The sequence below is a fragment of the Pangasianodon hypophthalmus genome, chromosome 4 (assembly GCF_027358585.1).
Source record: "Pangasianodon hypophthalmus isolate fPanHyp1 chromosome 4, fPanHyp1.pri, whole genome shotgun sequence".
In the NCBI taxonomy this organism is placed as follows: Eukaryota; Metazoa; Chordata; class Actinopteri; order Siluriformes; family Pangasiidae; genus Pangasianodon; species Pangasianodon hypophthalmus.
Window position 1 is genome coordinate 22657904 of NC_069713.1, and position 27640 is coordinate 22685543.

The following is a 27640-nucleotide window of genomic DNA, read 5'->3' on the forward strand; positions in this document are numbered from 1 at the left end:
TATTAATTTGGTCTGACATTTCCCAGGATTTTTCTAGCTTGATGAATGATTCAGAGCAGCATTATTTCATCCTTAATGGAAGGATTAATGTTCTTTTTTCTGCCCACGTTTGTTTTCTCCTTAATCATGAGATGGTTGTACCAAATATTATTAAAATACTGTTTCTAAATAGCTCTCAGGAAAGTGCCTATAATATTGTGCTATTGTAAATCACACATTTTTTTAATTAGATAAGAAAATACCTAACATCACAGCAAATCATTTTCGCCAAGAATACATAATGTCATTGATGTGACACACTATTACTGACGTATTATTGTGTCTACACAACCCAGCTGAAGTGAGAATAAAGCTGGTAAATATATTTGAGTATAAGTGATTGACACCTATGTGATGTGTGAAACTACTAGTTGAAGGCATTTCGGATCATTCAGACAACAAAATGTGTGATTTAAGACTGACATACTGTAATTAGCTAACAATCAAAATAGTTTCACAGCAACAGCAGAAAAGTTCAATGTAGTCTGTCTTTATGCAGTTTGTCCATCCATCCATCCATCCATCCATTTTCCGTACCGCTTAGCATATCCCAGGAGACTCGGAGCACAAGGCACAGGACACCCCAGACAGGGTGCCAACCCAATGCAGTATGCAGTTTGTGTTTCAGGGTTTTCAGTTAAACTATTGAATAGAGATTCTGCCTTGTGAAGAAGATTTTACATGCTAAACACAAATGAATGAATTGTAAGCCAGTTCCATGGGATTCTTTGCTCCTCAAAATCACATTTGTATGACAAAGATCATGTTCACATCACTTTGCCCTGACAGTAATGTGCGATAAAATTGTTTAAACATCCGGCCTATGTACAGTCAATATGAAATAAAAAGTTTTTGTGTGCCTATTGTAATAATTATTGTTTATTTTGCTAAGAAATGATATGAAGATAAAAATTCAATCAACGGTTATGGCCTGGATGAGGGGATATCCCTTGCTAACATGATATGTGGCATGAAAACAAATGAAAATGAATTTCTTCCTGATTTCTGCAAATGCTGCTTTCAGTTCTGAAGCAAAGTTATAATTCCAGGTAAAATACTGTGTGAATTAATTTTCTATAACAGCAGCTGTGGCAGTAGGTCAGATTTATGTTAATGCACTACTTCTAATACTTTATTGTTCCTATAGTAACAGCTCATACACATGGACTTGTACAGCAGAGGTTCCACATAATTTAAGGCTAAAAATAAATAGAATTAAAAAAAAAAAAAAAACGTTTCTGTTAGTAGATTTTTGTCTCAGGTGTCCACGCCTTTGTAGCAGTCAGTAAGTTTCCAGACATGGGAGAGTCTTCAGGACAGAGCTGTTTATGGTTTATGGTTTCTCAGTCACATGACAAGCTGTGTCTCCTTAAGATAGAGGGAAAAAAGGGAGTTTGTTGATGGAATGACTCTTTATAACTGCTATAACATAAGCACAAACCGGAACTTACTTTATTGCAGTCATTCCACAATAGTTCCACAACATTAAGTGTAAATATAAACAGCTAAAAAGCAGAATGTGTTCATTAATAAATTAAAAATTGTAATCGTTGGCAAATTGCTCTGGTATAAGAGGAATAACACCCTTTGGGCTGTGCTTCCAACTGGACCATATCACATCACCTTGGCATTATATATTATTTATAATAGTGTGTGACTTTGTATAATGTGTGTTACTCCTTACTTAAAAGACTGATTGTTTTAGGCTACAGAGTTTTAGACTACTTTGTGTTTTTCAAGCAGTCCGACTCTTAGTAATGATTTTGCAAGTGCATACAGTATAATTGCATTTTATATAGTATCCTAGATAAAGGTCTGATTTTGTCTGTCACATGTGATGATCAGACAGAGAATGAGCTGAGGGAGGTGTGGATGGAGCAGAGGATGATGCCTGAGTGGAGGAGAGCTGAAGTACCTCTGAGGAACCTGAGAAACTTCGAACTTATCTTTGAGGTAGTGCGTGCGAGAGATGTCAGTGGTGGGGCAGCACTCGACGACTTGCAGTTTATCAACTGTGCCCGCAGTGAGTATACACACACACACACACACACACCCTCACACACACACACACACACACACACACAAACACACACACACACTAAACTTCATTGTGCATTGCCTCATATATCATTGTTTCTCAGTTCAGTGGTTTCAAGCTTTCCCTGCACCCAGAACACCTGATTTAATTTATTGAGCCCATTAGACAGTAACTATCTGATGAGTTGCATCAGGTGTGTTAAACTGCTTAAACGTACAGAGCAAGGTTGCACCATGACTGGAATTTTAGTGTCAGACTCAAGCCCCAACACTAAGCGAGTTCAGCGTTCTACCTCATTTAACATATCTGACTCATCTGCAAATTTCCAAGGCCTTTCTGGTCCATTTGTTGTTAGAAGAGTGTACTGGTGTGTCCAGTTTTTTAAGCATGGGAAGGCAAGAGGAAAGAGGGAGGAGGAAGGAGACTGAATGGCACCAGATTTAATCCTTGGTGTAAAATGAAGGCCATGTAAATATTCCTGTATTGCCTTTATAGCTCCGAATACTAAAGTATTTGATTAAAATACCTACAATGAAAATTTAGGTTCGATTCGTTAAGTCTGCACTAATACCTGCTCCACTCCTGTGGCCATGCCAAAGGAAGACAGAAAATATACATCACAGTAGAGTTGTGGCAAAGGCTGAAGGTAGACAAAATGTGTACAGACCACTGAGGCTTTCCTTAAGTCCCTTAGACATTTAGGTGAGTGGTTATGGCCTTCAGGAACATTTCTAGAAAGTTCACTTAACACGTACGGTGACACATTCAAATGAAGTGTCAGATTTTAATTTCCCTCAAGTCTCATTATTGCTTAATATTCATGTAGTGGCTTGACCAGCAGGACTCTTCGGACAGCTCTCAGCAGTGCTTAATAAAATATCATATCACCTGCTTAATTAGCTGATGAAAAAAACACGACTCACGATGCATGAATATTTTTGTAGCATGTCAGTCGTGAAAGCTACTAATTAAAGTTTGGAAAGAGTTTGTAAAGTGATCTTAGGACAGCTTTAAAGGAAAGAGGCATTAACATTTACATTTACACTCTTAATCCAGTACAGATTTTAATAATTACCTTTATCCTTATATGACCCAGGTGGAAAGTCCTTGAGTAATTATACTTCATTACTATACTTAAGTATAATTTTGCTGGATTTATACGTGACTTGAGTGTTATTGAAATTGATTACTTGTACTCTTACTTAGTTACATTTTAAAGAAAAAACTTCTTTTTACTCATTACATTTTATTTAGACCTTCAAAGTACTCCTTACAAATCTCGAAGGTCTCTTTTCTCATCCACCCACTGACTGTATGCTATACATCAATAGAAGCTAAAAATGGAATAGAAGCAATAAATGCTGATGCATTTCAGTTTAAAGCATCCAAACAAGTGTAGAAATCAGTGTAGAAAAAGCTATCAAGGATCATACCAATTCATCATCTGCAGTGACCTTCTCATACACAGTGTAGTTAATGCTTTAGCTATCTGTGTGCATTTGAATATGGATAATCCACTGCACTGCTGTGTTGAACTTGAGGATTAGCGCCTTAGCCCTTCTTCGGAAAGTTTCAATATGCTGGTGTAAGCAATGAGATATATCCTTTGCCTTAACTCCATCTAATTTGAAAAATATTGACTGGTTATATTAAACTAAGTTATCCTGATTGCTAATGCTAATCCTTTGCTAATGCCAGGTTAGACTAGCATCAATTCCAGTAGCTGACTGTCACGGTAGCACAGAACTACACTAACCATCAGCCCCTGCACATCATATGATCTGCTCGCACGTTCCCTGATCACTCTCACCTGCATCATTATGCCTTATCACCACTATTTACATTCTAGTTTTTCTGCGTCTCATCGTCAAGCTTCTGTAGTTGTTGTGGTTTGCTGTCTTGTGTACCACGTTATCGCTTATAGTCTGTTTATTTCTTGCCTTGTATCTATAGTTCATGTTGATGGTTCTTGTTTTCACTGTTTTGTTCATACTTTACACAATAAATTTCCTGCATTTGCATCCACCTCTACTACCAATTCCTGACACTTACATCATTTGCTAGGCATTATTAGACAAATTAAAAATTCAAGGTAATGGGAAATATTGGTTATTTACAGGATGATTAATTCATTAGCAAACTATATAGCATTAGTCATGTACATAAGCAGCAGACTTATTGAGATTGAATGATGTTTTCAGGCAAAGCAGTGTACTTGCTTATAATAGTTTTAGCTAAGTAATAAAAGTTAGTGTTCACATGAAAATATGACATTAATTCCATCAGTTAAAAATATTTACTTTTAAATTTTTTTTAAATACTTTAAGTACACAGATTTTGGCCACTTTTACTTGAGTAGGATTTTCACACATGACCTATACTTTCACTGAAGTCTCATTTCTCAGTACCTTTTCCACCGCCTGTAACTACATGCTCCACACACATACCTACATAGATGCCATACCCAGATATCCATGTACTGTACATTGCACCATAACATGTTTTTATTTCTCTTAGATCTTTTATGTATTTCTTTCTCTGTCCTCCCTGCCTGGTTGTAAAATCAGAAAGGATTTAACAGCATAATGAAAACAGTGTTCAGCTCCGTACAGCTCTCCTGAAGCTACTTCAGTATCATTTTGTGTGTATGTTGTTCCCTAATGTGTATTAAGGAAGTAATCTGATGTCTTTGAATATGATACATTTATTCCCTAAAATTCTTATAACAGAAACAGTAGTAGTAATTATAATGAAGATAAATTGTGATAAATTATATGTTTTAATACTGTTTTTCCATTCTTCTGAATTCTCAGCTCTTCTTACTGTAGCTCAGTAATATATTTAGCCTTTATGTTGGTTATAGTGAGCTCAGAAGAGGAGATTTCATACTTTTGCTGTCACTAGTGTTCTGAGGTGTGATGTGCTTTTGTCTCAGCTCTTTTGCAGCGTGGGTGACAGCGTGCTAGCGCCTTGTGTGATTCGCTTGAAGGGGCTGAAGGATAATGGATTTCCTAGAAATCCTAGGGAAGGCTGATGTGTAATGCAGTAAACTTTGATTCCCTGCAGAGCGCTGATGTATGATGTGATAATGGGTAATGTGTGGTAGTAGTATCCATGCTAGTTCTGATGTAAGGTAGTGCAAAGATGCTGAGGAGCTAATGGTAGCTAATAAGAAGACATTTACTGCCTGAGAGAGAGATATAAAATCATGCCCCCAGGGCTGCCTGTCTGCAGTCCCAGATACCCACCGACCCACACACACACACACACACACACACACACACACACAGACTGAAAAAAATAACTAGTGGCCCAATATAGACAACATGTCATTAACATTTAAAAAATGAAGTCTAACAAAAGCTAAGCTTGTGTGAGTGTGTGTGTGTGTGTGTGTGTGTGTGTTCTGAATGAGCTTTGGATCTCAGACTTACATCAGTGTTACCTGTTTTTCACAGTTCAGTGAAGTTTGCTCTGCAGTTTAGAGATGTTATTAAAAGTGTATTCCAATTTTTTTTTTTTTTTTTGAGCAGAAGTTGCATTTTTTTTTTTTTTTGAGCAGAAGTTGCATATTTGATCAGCCTTGATGTAATGAGCACTTGGCAGGGTTGCCCTGTCTGGAGTCTCACACACACACACACACACACACACACACACACAAACTTAGCCTTTGTTAGACTTCATTTTTTAAATGTTAATGACATCTTGGATATATTGGTCCTCTAGTTATTTTTTCAGTCTGTGTGTGTGTGTGTGTGTGTGTGTGTGCATGTGTGTGTGTGTGTCTGAGACTGCAGACAGGCAGCCCTGGGGGCATGTTTTTATATCTTGGATATAAAAAAAAATCATATGAATATCTGACAGTTTGGGCTTTGCGGGGACATTTGGCTGTTCCCCATGAGGGAAACTGCCTTGCACCAATTTTTTAACAAAACCTGCAGCTTTTATTTGGTAAAAGGACCAAGAAAGTTTTCTTTTTGTTAGTGAAGTTAAAGTTAGGGATGCATTTCTTTAGGCATAGCATTAATTAGCTGTATTAATTAGATCGTTACAAGGTCCTCAAAACTAAGGAAGTAGTAAGACAAGACATGTTTATGTGTATATGTTTGTATCTGTATTTGTTTATGTATCTGTATTTACATTGTGTACATGTTACAGATGGAACACATCCTGGTTCTTGCCCTGCAGCAACTGATTTTGTGTGCAACAATGGCAAATGTATCATTTCCAGTCTGGTGTGTGACAACAAGCCTGACTGCACCGATGGATCCGATGAACTGGACTGCAGTGAGTGGATTTTCTCTGCAGTTCCTGTTTAACACAAAGCTGTAATGCCACACCTGTTATATTATACCAAGCTAACACCCTTAAACGTGTGCGGTAAAAGAACCAGGACATTATTGCAGTGTTTGTCATTTGGGTCAGAGACTGAAACAGGTATAAAAACATAACCATGTCTGCTAAATCTGTGACATGTCAATTTTACATTCTAAACAAACCGGAAAAACTATGTATCCTTTTATATTTCAGGTACAGTTAATTTACAATACTTGCATGCAGAGGACAAATTCAGTATACAGTGAACTTCAGAATTAGTGGTACCTTTCTTATTTATAGGGGAAAACTATTATATACAATAAATTTTACAGACAATGGGCCTCATTTATCAAGCTGGATATGAATGGATTTGTTATGAATGGATATATCATTTGTAGGAGTATTTACACAAGAAATTTGGTATTCATGAAAATCCCGTAATTTTACAAAAAAAATATCGTATCCTAATTCTAATGTGCTCCTGATGTGTGTAAATTTACACATAAGAAGACTAACTAATTGGCTTCAAATGATCTAAATTGCGATGAGTTACTGCATTTTTATATACAGATTACTTGTCAAGTTTTAGTGACTTTAGTTACACTCACAAATTTAATGAAACCCAGTCTTTTCATATTAATGGCATTAACTAAAGAAATATTAGATATGAAAAAAATAAAGAAAGCAAGCGAACATAAATCCATAAATTAAAACAACTAAGACCAGTCATTCAATTAAGAATGTCTCTATATAAAAGGAGGACGGACTAATTGTATAAGTCGTGGTGTATAAGTCGGTTCCATTGGCCATGGCATCTTATTTTAATGCTGTGTAAAACTTTATTAAAACCAGCACTAAGTGACTGATAAGTGACTGATCTGGTATGTCTCAAGCAATGTACTGCAGGCTCCCTGTTATGGCATTCATCAACATACGCACATGAGTATGAAGCTTTTCCAAAACTTTTGTAAACCTGTAATAAAAATGTTTTCAAAAGTCTGGAAAGCCAGAAAAAGGACCCATGAAGACAAAAAAGGAAACTTTTGATGATAATATGATGTTTAGAAGGACTACATGAAAGAATCCCTTTCTGTAAGTAACATACAAAATGCAGAGCCTGAACCTCAAGTGTCATTAAAACAGGAATGTGGTTCAATCAATGAGAAAAGATATTATCTTACTATAAAAATATACAGTGGGTCTATATGCTTAAGCTCAACATATAACTTACTGCCTTGTTCAATAAAGCGTACCAATAATTCTGGAGGTATCTTCATAGGGATTATTTATTATACGTATCAGGGCAGTGCTTGCTCAGGACAGTGGAACTTTTTCCTTTTGACTATATAAGCAATGCATTATGTCCATTTTTATGTTTCCCAGGTGGCCTGGCAGGAGCCTGTAACTTCAACATGCCTGAGGATCAGTGGGAGGCGGCGTGTCAACTGGTGCAAGATCAGGATGATGACTTTGACTGGCAGATTGGACACGGCAGAAAACATCAAGGAACAGGACCATTCACTGATCACAGCCCCGGTATGTGTTACAACTATGGCAAGCTTTAAAACTATTCTATTCTATTTAAACCAGTGGAATTTTATAAGAAAGCAATTCTCTACCTAATTCCGAAAAGGTTATTCAGAAAAACTTGGTAAATATCAGTACAGGTGATGGATGAGGGTAATTTCTACATGCAGTGCAAGCAGCATCTAAAAGGCTTTACAAAATAAGATTTAAAAAAAAATTATGACACCATAATCAGTGTCTGCTTACATGGTTTCCTGTTATAATAGCCCTGAATTATTGATATACCCTAATATCATTGTGGGAAATTCTAGAAAGCAAATTGAGGCATTGTTCCATTTTTTGAGCTGCTTATGGAGATAATCAAGACCGCTCTGAGAGATCACAGGAGTGAAATGGCTGTGTTCCGAGCAGCATGATAATGAAGCTGTCCTTATCTAAACCATTACCTCCAACTAAAACTTGCATGAAAACTATTTTGTCTGCTTCAAATATTATCTGTATCATATAAACAGGATAAAAGTAAATAAACTAAATAGAAACAGTAATTACCATTTTTATGTTTAAATAAATGTTTAATATAGACCCATATTAAAGGGGACTAAAAGCTAGTACTAAGAGAACCTTGAATGCTCTGTACAGGATAAAGCCGCTTTAAATGCTTATTTATTTTTCTACTGGGAGATCCCATTCCTTGTGTGCATGTTCTGGATAAATAACTTAAAACATCAATAAAACCCATCAACAGCATGTTTGCCTGTCTCAGCCCTCTATAACTACACTATATGGCAAAAATATGTGGAAACCTGGCCATCACAGACTTCCCCAAACTGTCGCCACAAAGTTGGAAGCACAGAATTGTCTAGAATGTCTTTCAGAATTTCCCTTCAGTTGAACTAAGGAGACCAAACATGTTCCAGCATGACAGTGCCCCTGTGCACAAATCGTGGTCCATGAAGACATGGTTTGCCAAGATTGAAGTGGAAGAACTCGAGTGTCCTTCACAGAGCCTTGACCTCAACCCCACTGAGCACCTTTGGGATGAACTGGAATGACGACTGCACCCCAGACCTGCTCACCCGACATCAGTGCAGGATCTTATTAATGCTCTTGTGGCTGAATGAGCAAATCCCCACAGTCATGCTCCAAAATCTAGTGGAAAGCCTTCCCAGAAGAGTGGAGGTTATTATAACAGTGAAGGTGGACTACATCTGGAATGGGATGTTCAACAAGCACATATGGGTGTGATGGTCAGGTGTCCACAAACTTTTGCCCACATAGTGTATTTTACCTTGAAATATAAACGTTAAAATGCTTCAAAAAGTTGTGTTTTTCATTAATATTTGACATCCTTTTCCATGAGTCATTCTTTATAGGTTAGGAAAAATGGACATTTTAGTGTTACGACATTCACTCAACCCCATAACCTGAACACATTCATTCCTATTTAGAATATTCTACAAGTCACATGATCAACAGGAAATTGCATCACCCGAATTCCCGGGGTGACTGAAAATACAACCCTCCTACTCAAATTATAGATTGAAAGTAAATTATTAATTTTTTAAAAATAATTTTAAGTATATCATTAGAATGTCCTCAATGTCCTCATTCCATTCACATTGGATCCTGCATTTGCTCTAACTTCAGATGCTCTAACTTCAACGCAGGCAATACAGAAGTAAATCTTGTAAAAGAAATAAATCCTGTAAAGAAAAGATTAAAATGAGATATAAAATGAGATTGTTGTAAATTGTTGTAATCCTGTAAAAATGAGATTGTTACCTGAGATACTGAGTTACTGTCACCTGCATATTTTCTTAGATTCAAATATTTAAAAAAATTTAATTTTTAAGAGTTACAAAGGCTATATGGCCTAATCATGGAAACACCCTAATAGATTTCATTAATTTGAAAGAAACATTAATGGTGTTGTTCTTCAGATGTTTATTAAGTTCAAAAGGTAATTTCCTCAAAATCCTCAAATTTTCCTATATTGATGCAACACATAAAATTTATACATTTATTATGATTGAGATCGGGCATTTTATGTCTGTAATGAAAGTCTCTTGTGTATTTGTGGGTGTGAACTGGGAGATGGTGCAGGGAGCTACCTGTATGTGAACTCAGCCTTGCAGCGAGAGGGGGATGTTGCTCGTATAATCACCCAGCAGGAGTTTCCTGCCAGTACTGGTGTCTGCCATCTGCGCTTCTGGTTCCACATGTACGGCTCCAAACAAATGGGCACACTGAAGGTGAGAAAGAGAAAGACATTGAGAGATTGGCAGGCAGCATTAATCTGATCTGAAATATAAGTCAATCATTTTTAGACAGAGAGAACTAGAAACACTGAACAAACAAGGATAAACAACTGCTCATTAATTATCTCCCATCCCCTCTACCGCTTCATCAATAAGTCTCTTAAATCTGCTTCTGCTCCACTGAGCCTTAAAATTGCTGTGGTTCCACCAATACTGGAGCTGGGCTTGATCCTCCCGAGCTCTGGAACTGTATTGTGTTTTCAGAGGTGGAAAATAGTGGAGCACAAATACTTTATTACTGCACTTAAACATGTTTTTTTTTTTACTTTACTTTACTTGAGTTTTTCTTTCACCTCCTACTTTTTAGTTCTACTTACTATCTTTCAAAATAAAAAATCTCTATGTTCTATTCCCTACATTTTCAAATACAACATTTGTACATTTTTCTAATATAATATATTTGTCAAAAACCTTTTAGCATTCAAGGATTTTATCCAAATTCATAAGAAATCTTCACTTTAACAGATGGGACAGCAAGAATGAGACATAATACATATCACTGTAATCTATATGCGTACATTTTTTATTGTAATGTATGTATTTATTAAGGCAGTGTGTATTTTGGTAGCTAGCTATTAGCATTCAATTACTTATTATTAGGGATGCATCCTTACTAACTGTGGTATGGGGTTTTGGTCCAAAACTATGTTAATTTGCCTATACTCATAAAAATTCTCCAACACCAACATCTGATACCACAAGATACTATGTGAAATAATGTACATTGTTGTGCTAATGAATAGATGACATGAAATTACAGCAATCGAGGCGTATTTCTTGATTAATGGTGGCAATCAAAGTAAAGCAAACTGCAAACTGTGATCTGTGAAAATATCAAGAGGAGGTACTACATTATCATCCAGCATACAAATAACCTGATAAAACATCTTATGGCACTTAAATAATATCTTTAATAGAGAGCAGAAGGGCAGCCGAACTGAATGGACAGGCAAGTGTAGTCATTAAAAATGAGGTCAAGTGAATTGCCCATGTACAAAAGTACTTATGAGCATGGAGCAGTGAGAGTGCAAGAGAATACGGAGTACTGAGCCACGTGCACTCATGAGGGTCTACACATTGAAGAGAATCAGGGTGCAATTCACAGCACCTTGTGCTCATGAAATAAGCCTAATTTCTCCTCTTCTCAACAAACACTATCTTGCAAGTCACGTTGTAGCACAGCACGGTAATGAGGGTATTTTTGAAATGTGGAAAATCTCAGTTTTATCTGTAGCTTGAAGAAAGCTCCACTCCCACATTACTTATGCAGATTGTAGTAATTCTAATGGATTTGTTGATAACAATGCAACCTAAGCTTGTAACAGAACGTTGTTGTGTTCATTGTATAGAAGGTGCTGCAAACATGTGGACGTTTTTTGTCTGTGAGACTGGGTTGTGTTTAAAACACCCTAACATCCTAAACAACTTAAGCTCACTGCTAGCAGCACACAGCAGCAACCAACATAAATAGAGCTAAATGAAATGTTCCATGACCCCCCTGATTTGTAATACTAAGTAGATTACTCATGACACCCTTGATTTGCAGCACTAAGTAGATTACTTGCACTTGGGTTGAAAAAAATGGTATTGATGCATTCCTAGTTATTATTGTGCTAGCTAAAATTTGAGAGACATATTTTTTGTGAAACTTTTTGTACTTTTACTTTCATACTTGATACTACTTTTACTTGAGTGAAGAATTTGAAGCTGTTCTTTAATAGATGAATAGTTGCACATTTACTTGAGTAAAGAATTCTGGTACTTACCTTACCTTGAGTTACCTTGCCATTGACAACCACTCTGAGGTAGTCTGCTTTGTGTGCACTGTATGGCACTGAGACAGCTCTTTTAAGAGGTATTAATAATCTTCACTCTGCTCACTCTGCTGTCCTCAAGAGACTTACTCTACTGTACATTAGATCAGCCTTTAACACTGTAGATCATGACATTCTTGACTCTTGTCTGTTTTTATTTAGATTCCTGGCCCTCTGTAGGTCCCTAAGACTCCATTCCCTCTATGAATAACCATAATTGTTTTGCTACATACAGTCAGGTCCATAAGTATTTGGAGAGTGGCACAATTTTCGTAATTTTGCCTCTGTACACCACCACAATGGATTTGAAATGTAGCAATCAAGATATGATTGAAATGTAGACTTTCAGCTTTAATTCAATGGGTTTAACAAAATATTGCATTAACTATTTTTTAACAGTCCCTCCATTTTCACAGGCTCAGAAGTACTTGGACAATTGGCTGATACACAGTTTCATGAATGTAAATACAGAGGATTTACTTCAAGATGTAAACCTCTAGTAACACTCAAGTACAGAAAGGCCAGATTAGACTTTGCTAGAAAAAAAAAAAAAGCCTGCCCAGTTCTGAAACAAGATTATTTGGACAGATGAAACCAAGATTAACTTGTACCAGAATGATGTGAAGAGAAGTGTATGGAGAAGGAAAGGAAGGGCTCATGACCCAAAGCATAGCACATCATTTGCCAAACATGGTGGAGGCAATGTTATGGCATGGGCATGTATGGCTGCCATTGGAACTGGATCACTGATGTTTATTAATAATGTGACTGCTGATAGAAGTAGCAGGATGAATTCTGATGTGTATAGAGCTAAACTTTCTGCTCAGATTCAGTCAAATGCTGCAAAACTGATAGGACAGCACTTCAATGTACAGATGGATAATGACCCAAAACATATGAAAGCAACCCAAGAGCTTCTTATGGCAAAGAAATGGAAATGGCCGAGTCAGTCACCTGACCTCAACCCAATTGAGCATGGGTTCCAGACTTCAGGGAGTCATGGACTGCAAAGGATTTCCTTCCAAGTATTAAAAATAATCTTTATATTTATAATTATGTTAGTTTGTCTGATTACGTTTGAGCTTGTGAAAATGGAGGGACTCCACTAAATACACTACTAAATGGCTCTGATACATTGGCATTTTAGAGAGAAGATTAACAAACTCATCTTCAGACTCTGAGTTAGTGTGAAGTGAAGTGTGAGGTGTGAAGAATTATCCCCAATGTTACCTCTATTTTGATATAATGTTAGCATACTGTGCCAAAGCTAATAAAATAGCTTAACCAGAGAAGTGAGGAGAAGAGAGGTGCTTTGGATAGCAGAAGGACCTGAAGCGGTTTCTAATTTGCATATTCATGCATATTCAAAGATCCTTGCATTCTTTATTAGGCTAAAGGGGTAGAGATGCTCCTAGGCCATTTTGAGATTTTTATTTGTACTTTTTTATGATGATGATAAATTCCGCAAGAAGGGAACATTATAAAACCAGAACACAGTGTTGGTATACTATGAAGCTAAAGTGTTTGCACTGAACTCTATAGGTGTACACAGTGGGCAGTAGTGGCATTCCCTTACTGATGTGGGCTGCTAGTGGGAACTATGGAAACAGGTGGCGTTACGATAACGTGGTGCTGTCAAACCCCCATCCCTTCAGAGTGAGTTTTCAGGCTGAGGTGGGAGGAAACAAGTGGACAAACATCGCCATTGATGACCTCTCATTCACCCGAGAGTGTGCTATAGGAGGTACAGCACCTACATCTTCAGTATCTTCACTATCACTTTTCCAATATTAAGCTTTATGTACTTGGCACAATGAATATCTATTGAATATATAAGGAATGTATTCTTTTCCAAAGATTGTTCTCTGTTCCTTATGACCTGAGAGTAAATAGGTGAAGGGAAACTGTTTAAAAATGCTTGACCTTTGTCATTTTTATTGTATTTTGCTGTTTCCTCAGCTCCTGTCACCCCTGTCCCTCCGACATGTGATTCAGGACAATTCCAGTGTGTGTATTCGTTGGAATGTGTCCTCCAGAGCTGGCGCTGTGATGGTGAAGCGGACTGTGTGGACGGTTCAGATGAGGAGGATTGTGGGAGTGTGGCACCCGGGACTGTACCACCGCAAACAGGCTGTGAGGATGCGCAGTACCGCTGTTCCAAAAACATGTGCATTCCAGCATTGTTGCGCTGTGACAGCATACCAGACTGCCCCAACGGCAAGGATGAATATGGATGTCGTAAGATGTGCACAAACACACACACCCACATGTATACATGCAAATATACATACATATATATATATATATATATATATACATATATACAGGGATTTATGTTTATATTTTAGAGCAGGTAGGAAAGTTGCAAAAACTGTAGTAGAAACTCAAATACTGTTGTAGAATTGGGATAAAAAAGTCGATAAGACTTCAAAAAGGTGTTAATCCCTAAAAGTGGCACAATTTGCCATTAAGTCTGTGAAAAAATAAACACCTAAGGTAAATGTGGTGTAAAAATGGACAAAAAAATCTGAATTTTCTTTCTCATGTATAAATAATTTCTCACTTGTCTTCCTGCACCATGAGTAAAACAGCTCTTGGTCTACTTCATAAACTAGTCAGGTGAAAGTAGAATAGATACTCAAGAGTAGATGTCTATCACTTGATGCTAACACTAACAGTGAGTATTATAATGGACTTCTTTTTAACAGTAATGAGTATTATTATAGATCTTTTTAACTAGCCAAGTGGATTCTTTATCTAGACCTGACTCACTGTCATGGATACTGTCAAGTTGATTCATTATTAAATAAATATAATGTTTTTTGTTTACTTTTCTTTACTGCAGCATCAAATTAGATTTAACCTTACTTCACTGCAAAAAAAAATATAGCAAGTAAAATATCTTGAATAAAGGCAAATTCAACTAATACTTCTCTTTATTAGATTGTTTTGTAAACAAATTTAAGATTATTAAGCTTATGTCTAAATAGTTCTACTCATTTGTACTCGTTTCAAGAAAGACGTAAAATGATCTTCCAATACAATAAGACGATTTTAAGTGTGAAATTACTAAACATGTGTAGAAATAGGCTTAATCATCTTTTGTTTGTTACATTATAATCTCATAATGAGAAATATTAGGTAACTTTTCTTTTATTCAAGATATTATCCTTGCTATTATTTACAAAGATATTATTCACAAAGCAGCTTTACAGAAATAAATACATTCAAATTAAATTAAAGCAAAATGAATTGTAAATATGTGAATTTATCCCTAATGAGCAAGCCAGATGCGACACTTAAGATCTTCACTTGTTAAGATATCATTCTTTGCAGTGTTAGCATTACAGTTAGCTCGATATCTTAGTTTAGTTTAGTAGAATCTAGTATAAGCTAATAGCTACTTAAGAAGCTCCCAGTGTAAACAGCACTGACCTAATTTGTCTAGCTGCTTCTTCTTCATAGAAGCTAATAGCTGATAGTTATTAGTGTCTCCTGCAAAAAGAACTAGATAGTTTAACTTGATCTTTTTAATGTTATATAGCTATTCCCATTGATGTAAATTATTTACATACAACAGATTACCTAACAACAGATCACTAGTGACAATAACACAAGTGATGCATATCAAAAGTGAATAAGAAAAGTATATAAGATCTTATTTATTACTTGTGATAAATAAGATGAGTGAGTGTACATGCTAATGCTTTCTCTGCCTATGTCTTTCTCTCTACTGTTTGTGTGCAGCTGTTGTGCAGTGTGAGATTGGGGAGTTGGTGTGTGAGGGGACCGGTAGCTGTATTCCTCACAGCAAGCGATGTGATCACACTGTAGACTGTCCTGCCTTTAACTCAGATGAGTCCACCTGCTATGGTAAAACTGAGTTTTATATCCTTGTTTTTCTCTCCCAAGCAAACACTCAGAGTCAGTTATACTGTACATGCATACACATACACATTCAGGTATATACAGTAATATATATATATATATATATATATATATATATATATATATATATATATATATATATATATATATACATATATACGAAATATCTTAATTTTGATTACTTAGAGTCAGCTACTATCCTCTCTTCTAAATCAGGTCTCCCATTATTTCTGAATTTATGAATAAATGAATTTAAAAAAAAGGTCTGTGAGTAGACACAATGCGAAGCCTTAGTCTTAAACTAATTAATAATAAGTAATAAGTTTGCCCTGTGCATTTACACATTTTACCTGATTTAATTATCAGCTCATGGAGAGCTTGACAGTTCGCTATTACAGAGTCAGAGCCTGGTTCATGCACTGTACCTTATTTGTAGCTGTGCTCAGCATGTGTGCTTATAGAATAATGACAGTTATGATGAACCAGCTCAATTTAGCATTATAATGGACTAATGGAAGGTACATGTGAGGCCTTCTATGCTTCATTCTCACATACTGATCCCTATAATGAAAATATAAAAAGGTACAAATTATTCACTGCACTGCTTCAGTATATTTTCACAAAAAGCCTAATGAGGTTCGTCTTTTTAAAAACTGATGTGCCACTTATTAATCAATAGCACAAACTGAGGAACTGAGTTTGAAATTTGAAGTTTAACTCTACAGAAAAGACTTGGTGAAAGTCTGTTGAAGGATTTTGAGACAAAGGAGATCTGACATAACTTCGCCTTCCAGTCACTGATTTTCAGAGTTTATAAAACCTCATCTGTTCTACTTCAAGCCTCATTGATTTGTAATCTTTGCAAGTACTGCCATGAAAAATTCCTAGAGACTGACTGTAATAAAATATTACTGAATATGTAAATGAAACAATTCGATGCACTGCATGCAAGATTTTTGGAGCTAGTTTGTCATTTTTGTGAAACTTGTGTGTGTGTGTGGGCGTGTGTGTGTGTGTGGGTGGGTAGTTGGGTGGGAGTTTCTTAAACATACTATATGTATCTTGTTTACAGAGTGCCCCAATGGTTACTGCCGCAATAATGGAATTTGTATAGTGGAGAACCATGGGCCTGTGTGCATGTAAGTAACACACACACACACACACACACACACACACATACATTGCAAACGTATTGCAGACATTTTAAGTTCCTATACACACTCATAACATGAATACAGTAATTGTGAATGTGCATGAAAAGCACATGAGTAGTTTAATATTAGCTGGATGTAAGACCTGACAATACACACTCACAAGCCATCAAACTGCATGATCACAGTCAAAAATGCAACGTCAGTTTAGCCAACTTAACCTACCTAGCTAACGATTTCATGCATGATCACTAAAAGCTGGTGATACCTGTTACAGGTAGGTAGACAGGACAACTGCTAACAACTTTGTTTCTACAGTGTTAATAGTGTTTCATTTTGTTTAGCACCACAGTTCAACTTTCATCTCAAAGCCATTTTTGCCCCGATGGCCAACAAGTCCATGAAAATGTCAAATCTCGAAGTGCAAAACTTCCCTAAAATCTCCAATGGGCAATGTAAAACACTATACCAGCACACACACCCCCACTACCCATAGTCCCTAGCGTTGCCTCTGATGGGAGCTTATTGTGTGCTAGTGTGATATTAGTAAGCATTTTATCCTGGTCTGGATCACGGAGGTGTAAATGACAAATTTGTTTATGTTTTGGGAAATGGAGCCAACTAAGTTTGTTGAAAATATTGGGGGCAAGTGCAAAAAAAAAACTGCAGAATTGGTCAGAATTAATTTGGGAGCAGCATGCATTAAAGGAATGCTAAACGTACTTTTAGTATGCAGTATAGTGAGTGTGGACCAACAGGAAGAATTTACTTTTGTTTACTAAGGGTCATTTCCGTGAGCAGATGCCATGGTGTGTGTGCGTGAGTGTGTGTTTGTGTGTGTGTGAGTGTGTGCATGAGTGTGTGTGTTTGTGCATGAGTGTATGTGTGAGCTAATGGTTCGTTTCTTTTCTGTCCAGCTGTAAATCAATGTGGACTGGCAACCGCTGCCATGTGCAGCAAAAACCAACCCCTCCCACTTCTTCAGTTGTGGTTGCTGACAATGGACCAGGTAAGTGTGTGTGTGTGTGTGTCATGTATGTGTATGTGTATGTGTGGAGATGTCATAATTCTGTGTGTGTTTAACTGATAGTGTATGCTGCCGTAAGTGTATCAGTGATCCTGATATTGGCTGTTGTCATTGGCACTATTATACTCTTCTTCGTACAAAGAAAGTGCACCGCTAAGTAAGTGTATTTAATTTGGACCTGTTGTATTTTTATGCTTCAACCTTTACCTTAATCATTCTTATGGAATTGAAATGAATTCAATTTTACTTTTCTAGTTTGCTTTTTTAGATAAATGTTAACATTGTTTTGTTTATTTGTTGCTATGATTGTTTACTGTGCTTAGGGATTCCAGGTTGATTGACAATGACGAACTGGACAATTATACTACGGCGTGTAGCGAACAGGTCAGTCACCTAGTATTCATTTCAAAAAGTATACGAAACTGCAAAAGTCACCGTAGACACCATATTTTTTATACATTTTGTCTTAGATGTTTATTTTATGTATTCTGCATTACTGGGTAAAAAAGTTACAGAATAAATGTTACAGAAAAAAAATACAATACAGAAAGTAACATATATTATGTAACAGAAAAAGCATAATGTTGGCTGTCAGAGATTCCCTGCAGAAAACAGAAGCAAGTGTGACTGTCAAAGTCTCCAGATGAACTGTGGCAGGTTCTTCAAGATTTAGAAAATCTTACCATCCAACTTCCTTATAAAACTGCACAGTGAACCCGAGACTACTGATGCATAAAGGCAAACGGTTGTCACACCAAATACTGACTCTGCATAGTTTATTACATGTTATTTACTGTTCTATATAGTCAATTTCTTTTTTTTATGAAGAACCATTTCATTTCATTATTTTTGAAAGCATCTTTGCTTTATAGCATTTCTTTATATATGCCTGAGACTTTTCCGAGGTATTGTGTTACACAGTATAAAACAATTTCCCACTAAGAAACGTAGTTAAACCCAACACTCGGTTATTGTATGACATCAGTGTTGGTTTTGGTAGCAGATTTTAAACACGATGGGGCATGCTGTTAACTAATCACTGACCAGGTGGTGTGATGCATCCTGGCATGAAGCGGAAGTTGATTACAGTATATCTCGAATTGTTTTATTCCTCTTATACCACAGCAATTTTCCATCAATTACAGTTTTTTAATTAAATCAAGAATAACATATTGTACTTCTTTATCAATTTATATTTACAGCTGGAGATAAAGCTATCACTTTCTAATGTTATAACACATATAAATAGTTGTTCACTCATCAGCCTCTTTTTACTCTTTCTCTTGAAGTTAATAAGACAGAAAAACTGCAAAGCCCTCCATCCTAAAGACTTTCCTGTGGCGTAAACCATAGATACAGCTTTCCCGCTGACTGATACAAAAGTCCCAACACTAGAGATTTCTTCCAGGAAGGAAGTAGGAAGGAAGGAAAGGCAGTAAACAAATGTGTTCTCGCAGAAAATTTCACTGTATCAACAATTACAGTGCACAGTTTTTAATCCCTGTGTAAATTGTTAATATAGAAACAATAACGTATTAGAATGAATGCATTAATATTAATTAAAATTAAAATAAAGTTAAAATAAGGGTTACTGTTATGGGAAATTAATAAACACTTTCTGACCAATCAGAAGCAAGGACTCAAGCGTGCTGTGGTATAAGGTAAAATTATCATATCACAATACCTGAAGATATCATTATGAGATATACTGTGTGTATGTATGTATGTATGTATGTATATATATATATATATATATATATATATATATATATATATGTGTGTGTGTGTGTGTATGTGTGTGTGTGTGTGTGTGTGTGTGTGTGTGTGTGTGTGTGTAAGTTTGAGATTTTGCAATATGAGATTTTGTGAACAAACTGTCAACAAATCATTGGAACTAATTTAACAGTTTTTTTATTTAACCCTTATTTAAAAAAGTATTTAATAGAGAAAAGGCACTAACCCCTGATGTTACCCACAATATCCAGAAAAGTGTATCGCTATGTTGTTATAGTGATTGTAATGATGTATTGTAATGATGCTTCTGTACATACACTTATAACAACATACCCTTAGGCAGCATTACATAGATTAAACGTTTGCTCAAAGTATAGTTATTGTTGTTTAGCCTTAATGCATAGAAGTTATTGTGTTGGTGTCTAATAGAGTATAATAAATTATTCAGTTTCCAGGTGTGAGGCATAGAGAATCTGCTGTCGTTAAGGCAAGATGGAGTAAATTTCCTAAACTGGCTATCAGTGTTTACCCATGGAGAGATGAACCAGAGGTACACACAGTAACACACATGAACATGCACACACATTTATAGGCACTAAAGTAAACAGGACATACATTTTCATGATATGTGCACATTTCAAATTGACTTTACAAGTAAAGTCAATTTACTGTTTATCAAAGGGGTTTTTAGTCCTTTATGTATTTCTTATTGACACCTCAAAAGGAATAAATGGCCAATATCATTGTGCAATCTTTTTTTTCTGGACTACAGCAATGGAGATGAATAATGACTTGCCTTGATGCTAAATGTAGCCCATTTGCAGCTTGGAACAGATTTTGTTCAGATGACATACAGTTATTTCCAACCATAATGCACAGTAGTGAGTGTGAATATTGAACAGTGTGTGAGTGCAACTGGAGCATATACTGTATTTACACACTGTAAATGTAAATAACTATGGCTCTTTACTCAGCATGTTGGATTTAAAATGAAGCATTGACTGTGAGAGTGCTTTCCTATCTATTAGTTCATTCAAATTAAAGCACTTTTTTCCACAATTTACAAAGGAAAAGGCTGGAAAAATCCAGATATCTAGACTACAGTATACATTATAGGTTCTGCAGCATTCCAGCTCTGTCCTTTGGTGTCTTTATTTTTCATCTCACATGTCAGTTTAGCAGTTTGCATGATAACAATAATATATAGCCTGTTTGGTTTACTTCATGCAGTTGTGTCAAATAAGGAATCATATTCAATCAAACAGCACTAGGGTTACTAAGTGCATTGAGAACACGGGCTGTTTTGGGTTGCACTTGATTCAGATTGCCATGTTCACACCTGTGCATATGAATCAAACAGCACTAGGGTAACAAGCCAGGGTTTGTTTCAGAAGTACTGTATATATGAAGCACCCCCAAGATTCAACCATATACAAATCACTTTGATACATAGTCTTCCTATTGTATGGGAGGAGGCATATGTTTTGAGTAACAAAAATATCATAAATAATATTTAACTACAGTTGAGGCCAAATGTTTACATGCATCTAGGCTAATTTCATGTTACCCTACATTTCTTTTGGCAAGTCAGTTAGGGTATCTACTTGGAGACAGATTTATTTCAGCTTTACTTCACTGAATCAGAATTCCAGTTTGCATACACCAAGCTGTCTCTTTATACAGTCTGGAAGATTTCAGAAATTGATATAATGACTTTTAGAAGCTTCTGGCAAATTGTAATTAGGGGAGCATATTTGTGGCTGTATTTAAAGGCCTATCTTTGGAGCCAGTGCCTTTTTGCCCTTGATACCATGGGAAAACAGAAACAAATCAGCCAAGACCTCAGAAAAAAACTGATCCTAAGCATACAATGATCCTAAGCATACCTCTAAAGTTGTAACATAATGGCTTAAAGACAACCAAGTGAAAGTATTGGAGTAGCCATCATCAAAAACCTGACTTGAATCCCACGTAAAATTTGTAGACTGCACTGAAAAAGTGTGTCTGAGCAATGAAGCTCACAAACCTGACTGAGTTACACCAGTCTGTCAGGAAAGTATTGCGAGAAGCTTGCAGAAGACTACCCCAAGAGTTTGATTCAAGTTCAAGCAATTAAAAGACAATGCCACCAAATACTAACAAAGTGTATGTAAACTTTTAACCCACTAAAAATCTGATATAGTAAATAAAACTTGAAATAAATCTGTCTCTTATCTATTATTTTGAAATGACCTCTTATGGATAAAGTAGTTGCCCTAATTGACTTAACACAGGAAATGTATGGTAACATGAATTTTGTGGAGTTGTGCAAAGCTAAGTTTGATTGTCGTAAGCCTAGGTGTATGTAAACTTTTGGCCTCAACTGTAAAACGCCTGAAGGCTGTGACCTCCACACATCATCGAATGCTGGGTATTTTTAATGTTAATATTCTACCTGACATGTAATCATGCAGTAGTCAATTTCTGCATGTTTTGGGGTCTTTTGCCTTGGGTTTTGTCTTTAGTGATGTGCATACTCAGTGACTGACTCAGCCAGGCATTAATATTCCAATTGTTAGAAATGAATCACTCCACAGTTGCTGTAGTGGCACATTGTTCTGCAGTAAGATGAAGCACTTTTGGATCATAAGCAGCCAATTGTTGAATCAGGCATTTTTCTTTAAATAGGTGAGGATTATGTACAATTTAAAAATGATACAATTAAAATGACTTATGATTAATGCTCGGTTCAGTCAGTATCAATACAGAGTGAGCTAAGCTTGATATAAAGCTGATATTTTACTCTTCTCATAGTCACTGTTTCAGTTTAAAGCCAAAGCGGCAAAGAGTGTGTCAATGACCAGTAACAGCACAAAACTCTAGCTGTCCATTTCCCATCCATCCAAACAAATGAAAACATAATGGAAATGATATGAACCTTAATGAAATTAATATATTTTTACTTGAGTTCTTTTGAAAGCTACTGTACCTTTAAAACCTGCCTATTCTTGTGTGTTGTTTTTAGTTTCCTGCCAAACTGTCTTTTTCCAACCCACTCTACAAGGAACCCAAAAGCTCCAAGGCCTGAGGATAGACACACACACACACACACACACACACACACACACAATGGCACTACAAAACCCCTATGGATGTACTTTTGTAATTTGAACCTTCTTGGCTAACATGACTGTACTTGTACAACATCCAAAGCCTTAAAAATATATATCTATGAAAATTTAATTTATTTGACTCTTCTGGGAAAAACGCTGGGAGCAACTGTAAATTGCTAGCATATTACTTTGGCCCTGAGATGTTATAGCCTACATTTAAAGTTTTCAGAGTGGAGGAAGTTGTCGCATTAAGCAGCAAAACTCATTATAACTCCATTATTCTTCAATTAACAAGACAAACTTTCTACTTATTTTAATTTCCTGTTTTGTTTAGAGTATAAACATGTGTGGTTTTCTTTATTATTCATATAAGATAGAATAGACCACAATTCTACTACAAACCATGGGCTTCGTTTAAGATTTAAATCATGAAATGGTTTTCGTGTGGGACCACAGCATATGCCAATAAATGTGGACAGTTTACCAAAACCAATATTGAGTTTGACAGCATGACATTTCAATTGTCTCTCTCTCTCTCTCTCTCTCTCTCTGTCTCACATACTCACACACACACACATACACATACACAAATGGTCTCAGAATTAACAATTACCAGTAACTTCACTACTTGTTATACTTGTTATTCAAATATAATCAGTAAGGATAAGTATAGTAGGTGTTTGTGGCAGTGTGTGAATGCTGAATTAAACTGGATATTTAATATCACTGCATAGCTGATTAACTCAGAAACACACACTGCTGCATCTGAGCAGCAGTCAGTCGTGTGAGCGCGGACTCTGTTGTCTGATGATATTACTGTATTTAAGTGTGTCTCATTTCACTGGTGGGGTTTCAGGACCCGTGAACTCTCAACACACACACACACACACATGCACACACACACAAATAATGTGGTATTGAATGAGTCATTGAACTGTTGCTCTGTGGTTCTGTGGAAAGACAGCCTTATTGATCACCTTTTTCCATGCACAGTTTGTGTGTATGTGCGTGTTTGTGCATTGGGTTTATACTTGCTCCAGGTCCTTTGTGTTTTTAACGAGAAATTCAGAATAGTTGGAAAAACAATGTGGGACTCATTATGTGCCTCTATCCGTTAGTGATGTGAATGTTATTAGCAGACTACTCACAGAGTAATGAAAATACTGAAACACCCACTCACTATATCATAGTTCATGGGAAAGTCATTCCTTTATTGTAGGCGTTCTCAAACTTTTTAACCACTTCAACTATAAAATAAATTCCACAATCCACTTTTTTTTATTGTGGATTTCTATTATTGAGTTTTAATTCTAGGTCCAAGCTGGCATTTTTATAGGAGGGGTTTGTTTTCTAGGTGTTTGAGGTTTGAATTAAACTCATTCAATTCAAGTGACCAGTTCTACAGGTTAATAAATACAAGAACTCAATAATAATAAAAGCTGCAAGCAGCACTTTTGGGGCCCAAGCACCCAGACTTGGTGAGCCACACATTCACAGACATTCTACAATTGTTGCCTAAGCAATCACAGGAAAGCAGAACCATAACTTTAGGCAAAGGGATTAAAGAGTGATTCATAGTTTCCCTCATGATGTTTATGTTTTGACCACAGACAGTGGTGGAATGCTCTGACTGTAGGAGGAAAGGTCTAAATGAACAAATGGGCAGCAGGGTGGCAATGCTGCAGCATTGTTTAGACAAGTATCAAGAAGATGTGACCCAAATTTGGTGAAGATTAGACATAATTTGGAGGAGGATTAGCATAAAAGGCAGTTAGATGTAAGCATTTTTGGCATGTTACTGTAACTTTTGAGCAGTAGGTAGTGCTATCACTATTGTTGCATAGCCTCAGGTCATGGTCCTGAAGATGCCTACCAAGTTTTGTGTCAGTGCACAAAGTCGTTGCTGAGATACAGCCTCACTTCCTGTTAGGCGGCTTCGCCATCAGATTTGTAGTCTCATTACGGGCAAACCCTTTGGACTATTAAAAATTCTTTCAATAATTTTTGTGAGGCGTACTCTGAAGATGATGTTTGCCAAATTTGGTGGTGCTTGGACAAAATTTACATGAGAAGTAGTGAAAAACAAAATCCATGGTGGCAGAAAATAAAATTGGGTGGAAATTCACGTCATAGGGTGCATAAACCATAAACGTACTTCCAAATTAGGCCCAAATTTGACCTGATGGCAACACTTGGCCCAAATTTGGTCAGGCTTTTCCTTAGACCCTCCCCAATCAGTGTGCCAAATTTCACAACTTTTTACCAGACGGTTCTATGGGCTCCCATAGACACTCTAGTCAGAAGAAGAAGAAGCAGAATAATAAGAAGAAGAAAAGCACCTTCAGTGTTTGGCCCCTTAATATAATAAGTTTAATAATTTTGGGTTATGTTTCACTGTAACAAAAAATCAAGGACGCCACTAGATGATGGAGGCATTATGTTTTCAGGTTGTCAGAGTGTCCATCCAACATTCTCATTAGTGTGATATCTCAAGAATGAGTGGTTGAATGTAAATAGTATTGTGAATAGTATTTATATTGAATGTTTGTAGTATTTATGTTTACACTATATGGAATTATCATTGTAACAGGCAGATGAACTGATTATATTACGGACATACTCATGTTCAGAAACCCGTCCATTTTTGGCTAGCAGTATGAAATTCGGTAGGAAATTCTTGTTAGTGAAATATCTCGGGAAAATGTGATTAAATGTCGGATATGTATAGAGTTATCATTTCTATCACCAGATGAACTGGATACATTTTGCCATTGAACCAAACATGGTCAGGATATATTTTAAGGGTATTTGAGGCCAAAAGGACTAAACTTGTTGGCAGCAGAGGCATCCCCGCTGACACTGTTGGCATCAATACTTGTTTTGCTATTGCGTCATTTATTTAATATCCCTGGCATTTCCATTATGTGTTTTATTATGGAGAAATTCCACATTTGCATAACAACATGTGGATGTAAATCCTGTTTATAGTGCAGGGCAAGCCAAGTGCTTCAGAGGCAGAGTGCATCAGGAGCCTGGGATTCGGTGTATGTATGCCTCTATAACAGGGGTGTAACACAATATTTGTATGTGTATCTGTATCTGATTAGTGCTCCAAATATTCATATCTGTATCTGTAAAGTACCTCTAAGTGGGCATGGTCAAAACAAAAATGTTTTTTTTTTTAGAGTTGTGCATGGATCTGTTCTTTAATCCCACTCATGTAGTTATTATTTTTGTTTGTACCTGCATGCGACATTTTCTACAGAACTCCCCAAACCTACATCCATACTACAAGCTGTAAGTACAAAAGGCATACAGTTTTTCTAGTGGTTCGGTATGTACAGGAAAGTAAAGCTGTTTAAGTATCATGTGGCTGTGGTTTGGATAGTACAGCAGTCTCAGCCTCAAAGGAAGATCAATGGAAGGGCCATTTATTTGATAGATAGGTCCATTCCACCTCATTCACTCAATAAATTGTGCTCTGAAGTTAAATAGCACAAGGACAGGCAGCACTGCCAAGGCAAAGAAAACTTACGTGTGGTGATAACGTTCTTCCGACCATTTTCAAGAAGACCCCACAGTGGTCATCTGTAATGATGTTTAAACGTTAAGTGGGCACTTCATTTGTGCTGCTTTTGAGTGGACAAAGAATTGTGCACACACACACACATTCTCTCTCACCTCATTTGCCCACAAACATGTGACTCTCAGCTGACTGAGAAAGTGCTCAGACAGTGATCATCATTTCTCTGTTCCCTTTCTTTCATTCTGTTTGTGCTGTTCTCTTTCAGTATGCTCTCGAACACTCGTTTTTCACCACAGAGGAACCAGAGGAATGTTAAAAGAGGAGTGTAACATGACAATTCTAGCATTTTAGATCTGATTTACATTTAGATAAATGTCTCTCATTATTTTGTTTATGGATTTGTCCTTTATTTTGTCCCTTTTTTGCCTTTATTTTGGCACGACTCTGATTTATGTCATGGAATTTGTAGAGCAACCCTGAATTTGAGAAAGGTGCTATATAATTCATACCTCATATATTCATCAACACTAGGCGCAAGGCAAGAATACACCTCAAATAGTAAACCAGTCCACTGGAGAAAAAAGTATTGCATGAACACACCTAAATCTGTTTCAGTTTGACATGCCGTGTCTTATTCCTTTGCACACAGTGTTCCCAGGATAGGCTCCAGATCCAGAGGAAGAGAGCACTAGTGGGCTGCCTCTCTAGCAAGGCAGTCTCTATTTGTGCCTTCCAGTCAATCCATGTTCTCACTGATTCTCACTCACACCCACCCTGTTCCTCATCACAGTCTCTCATTAACACCTTCTTCTAGAGTCTCTACAGAGGCTCGGATGAGCTGTGCAAAGCCGATAATAATAATGTCCACATGGGTATCTGGCCCCTCATCAAGCCTAGTCCTTATAGGTAACTTAACTATAAAAACTCCATGACCATAATCATTTAAACAAGGGGCAAGAATGTGAATAGTTTTCCAGTCTTTATTCCACTCTCATGTATGTCAAATTGACTTTCCATTTTCACATGGGTAGAACTCAAACATTGTCCATTCAGCCTTACACAATGGTGAAAGGCCTGAGGGATCATCTATCATCTATAATATTATCATTCATCCAGTATCTCTGATTTCTTCACCTAGAATGTACCTGACGCATCTGCACATAATGTCT

General features: G+C 36.6%; 1 protein-coding gene across 1 annotated transcript in view; it reads left to right on the forward strand.

The window, feature by feature from the left end:
* Window positions 1–23497, forward strand: part of malrd1 (MAM and LDL receptor class A domain containing 1) — a 60869-nt gene extending 37372 nt beyond the window's left edge. Inside the window, exons 21-33 of the mRNA XM_026937183.3 lie at window positions 1885–2062; window positions 6236–6364; window positions 7778–7930; window positions 10016–10173; window positions 13596–13797; window positions 14013–14291; window positions 15801–15926; window positions 17014–17080; window positions 18010–18101; window positions 18183–18276; window positions 18443–18503; window positions 20302–20403; window positions 22858–23497. Coding sequence (XP_026792984.3) covers window positions 1885–2062; window positions 6236–6364; window positions 7778–7930; window positions 10016–10173; window positions 13596–13797; window positions 14013–14291; window positions 15801–15926; window positions 17014–17080; window positions 18010–18101; window positions 18183–18276; window positions 18443–18503; window positions 20302–20403; window positions 22858–22920 — 1704 coding nt within the window. The 3' untranslated portion in view covers window positions 22921–23497. The remainder of the gene's footprint in view (window positions 1–1884; window positions 2063–6235; window positions 6365–7777; window positions 7931–10015; window positions 10174–13595; window positions 13798–14012; window positions 14292–15800; window positions 15927–17013; window positions 17081–18009; window positions 18102–18182; window positions 18277–18442; window positions 18504–20301; window positions 20404–22857) is intronic.
* The last annotated feature ends 4143 nt before the right edge of the window (window positions 23498–27640 follow it).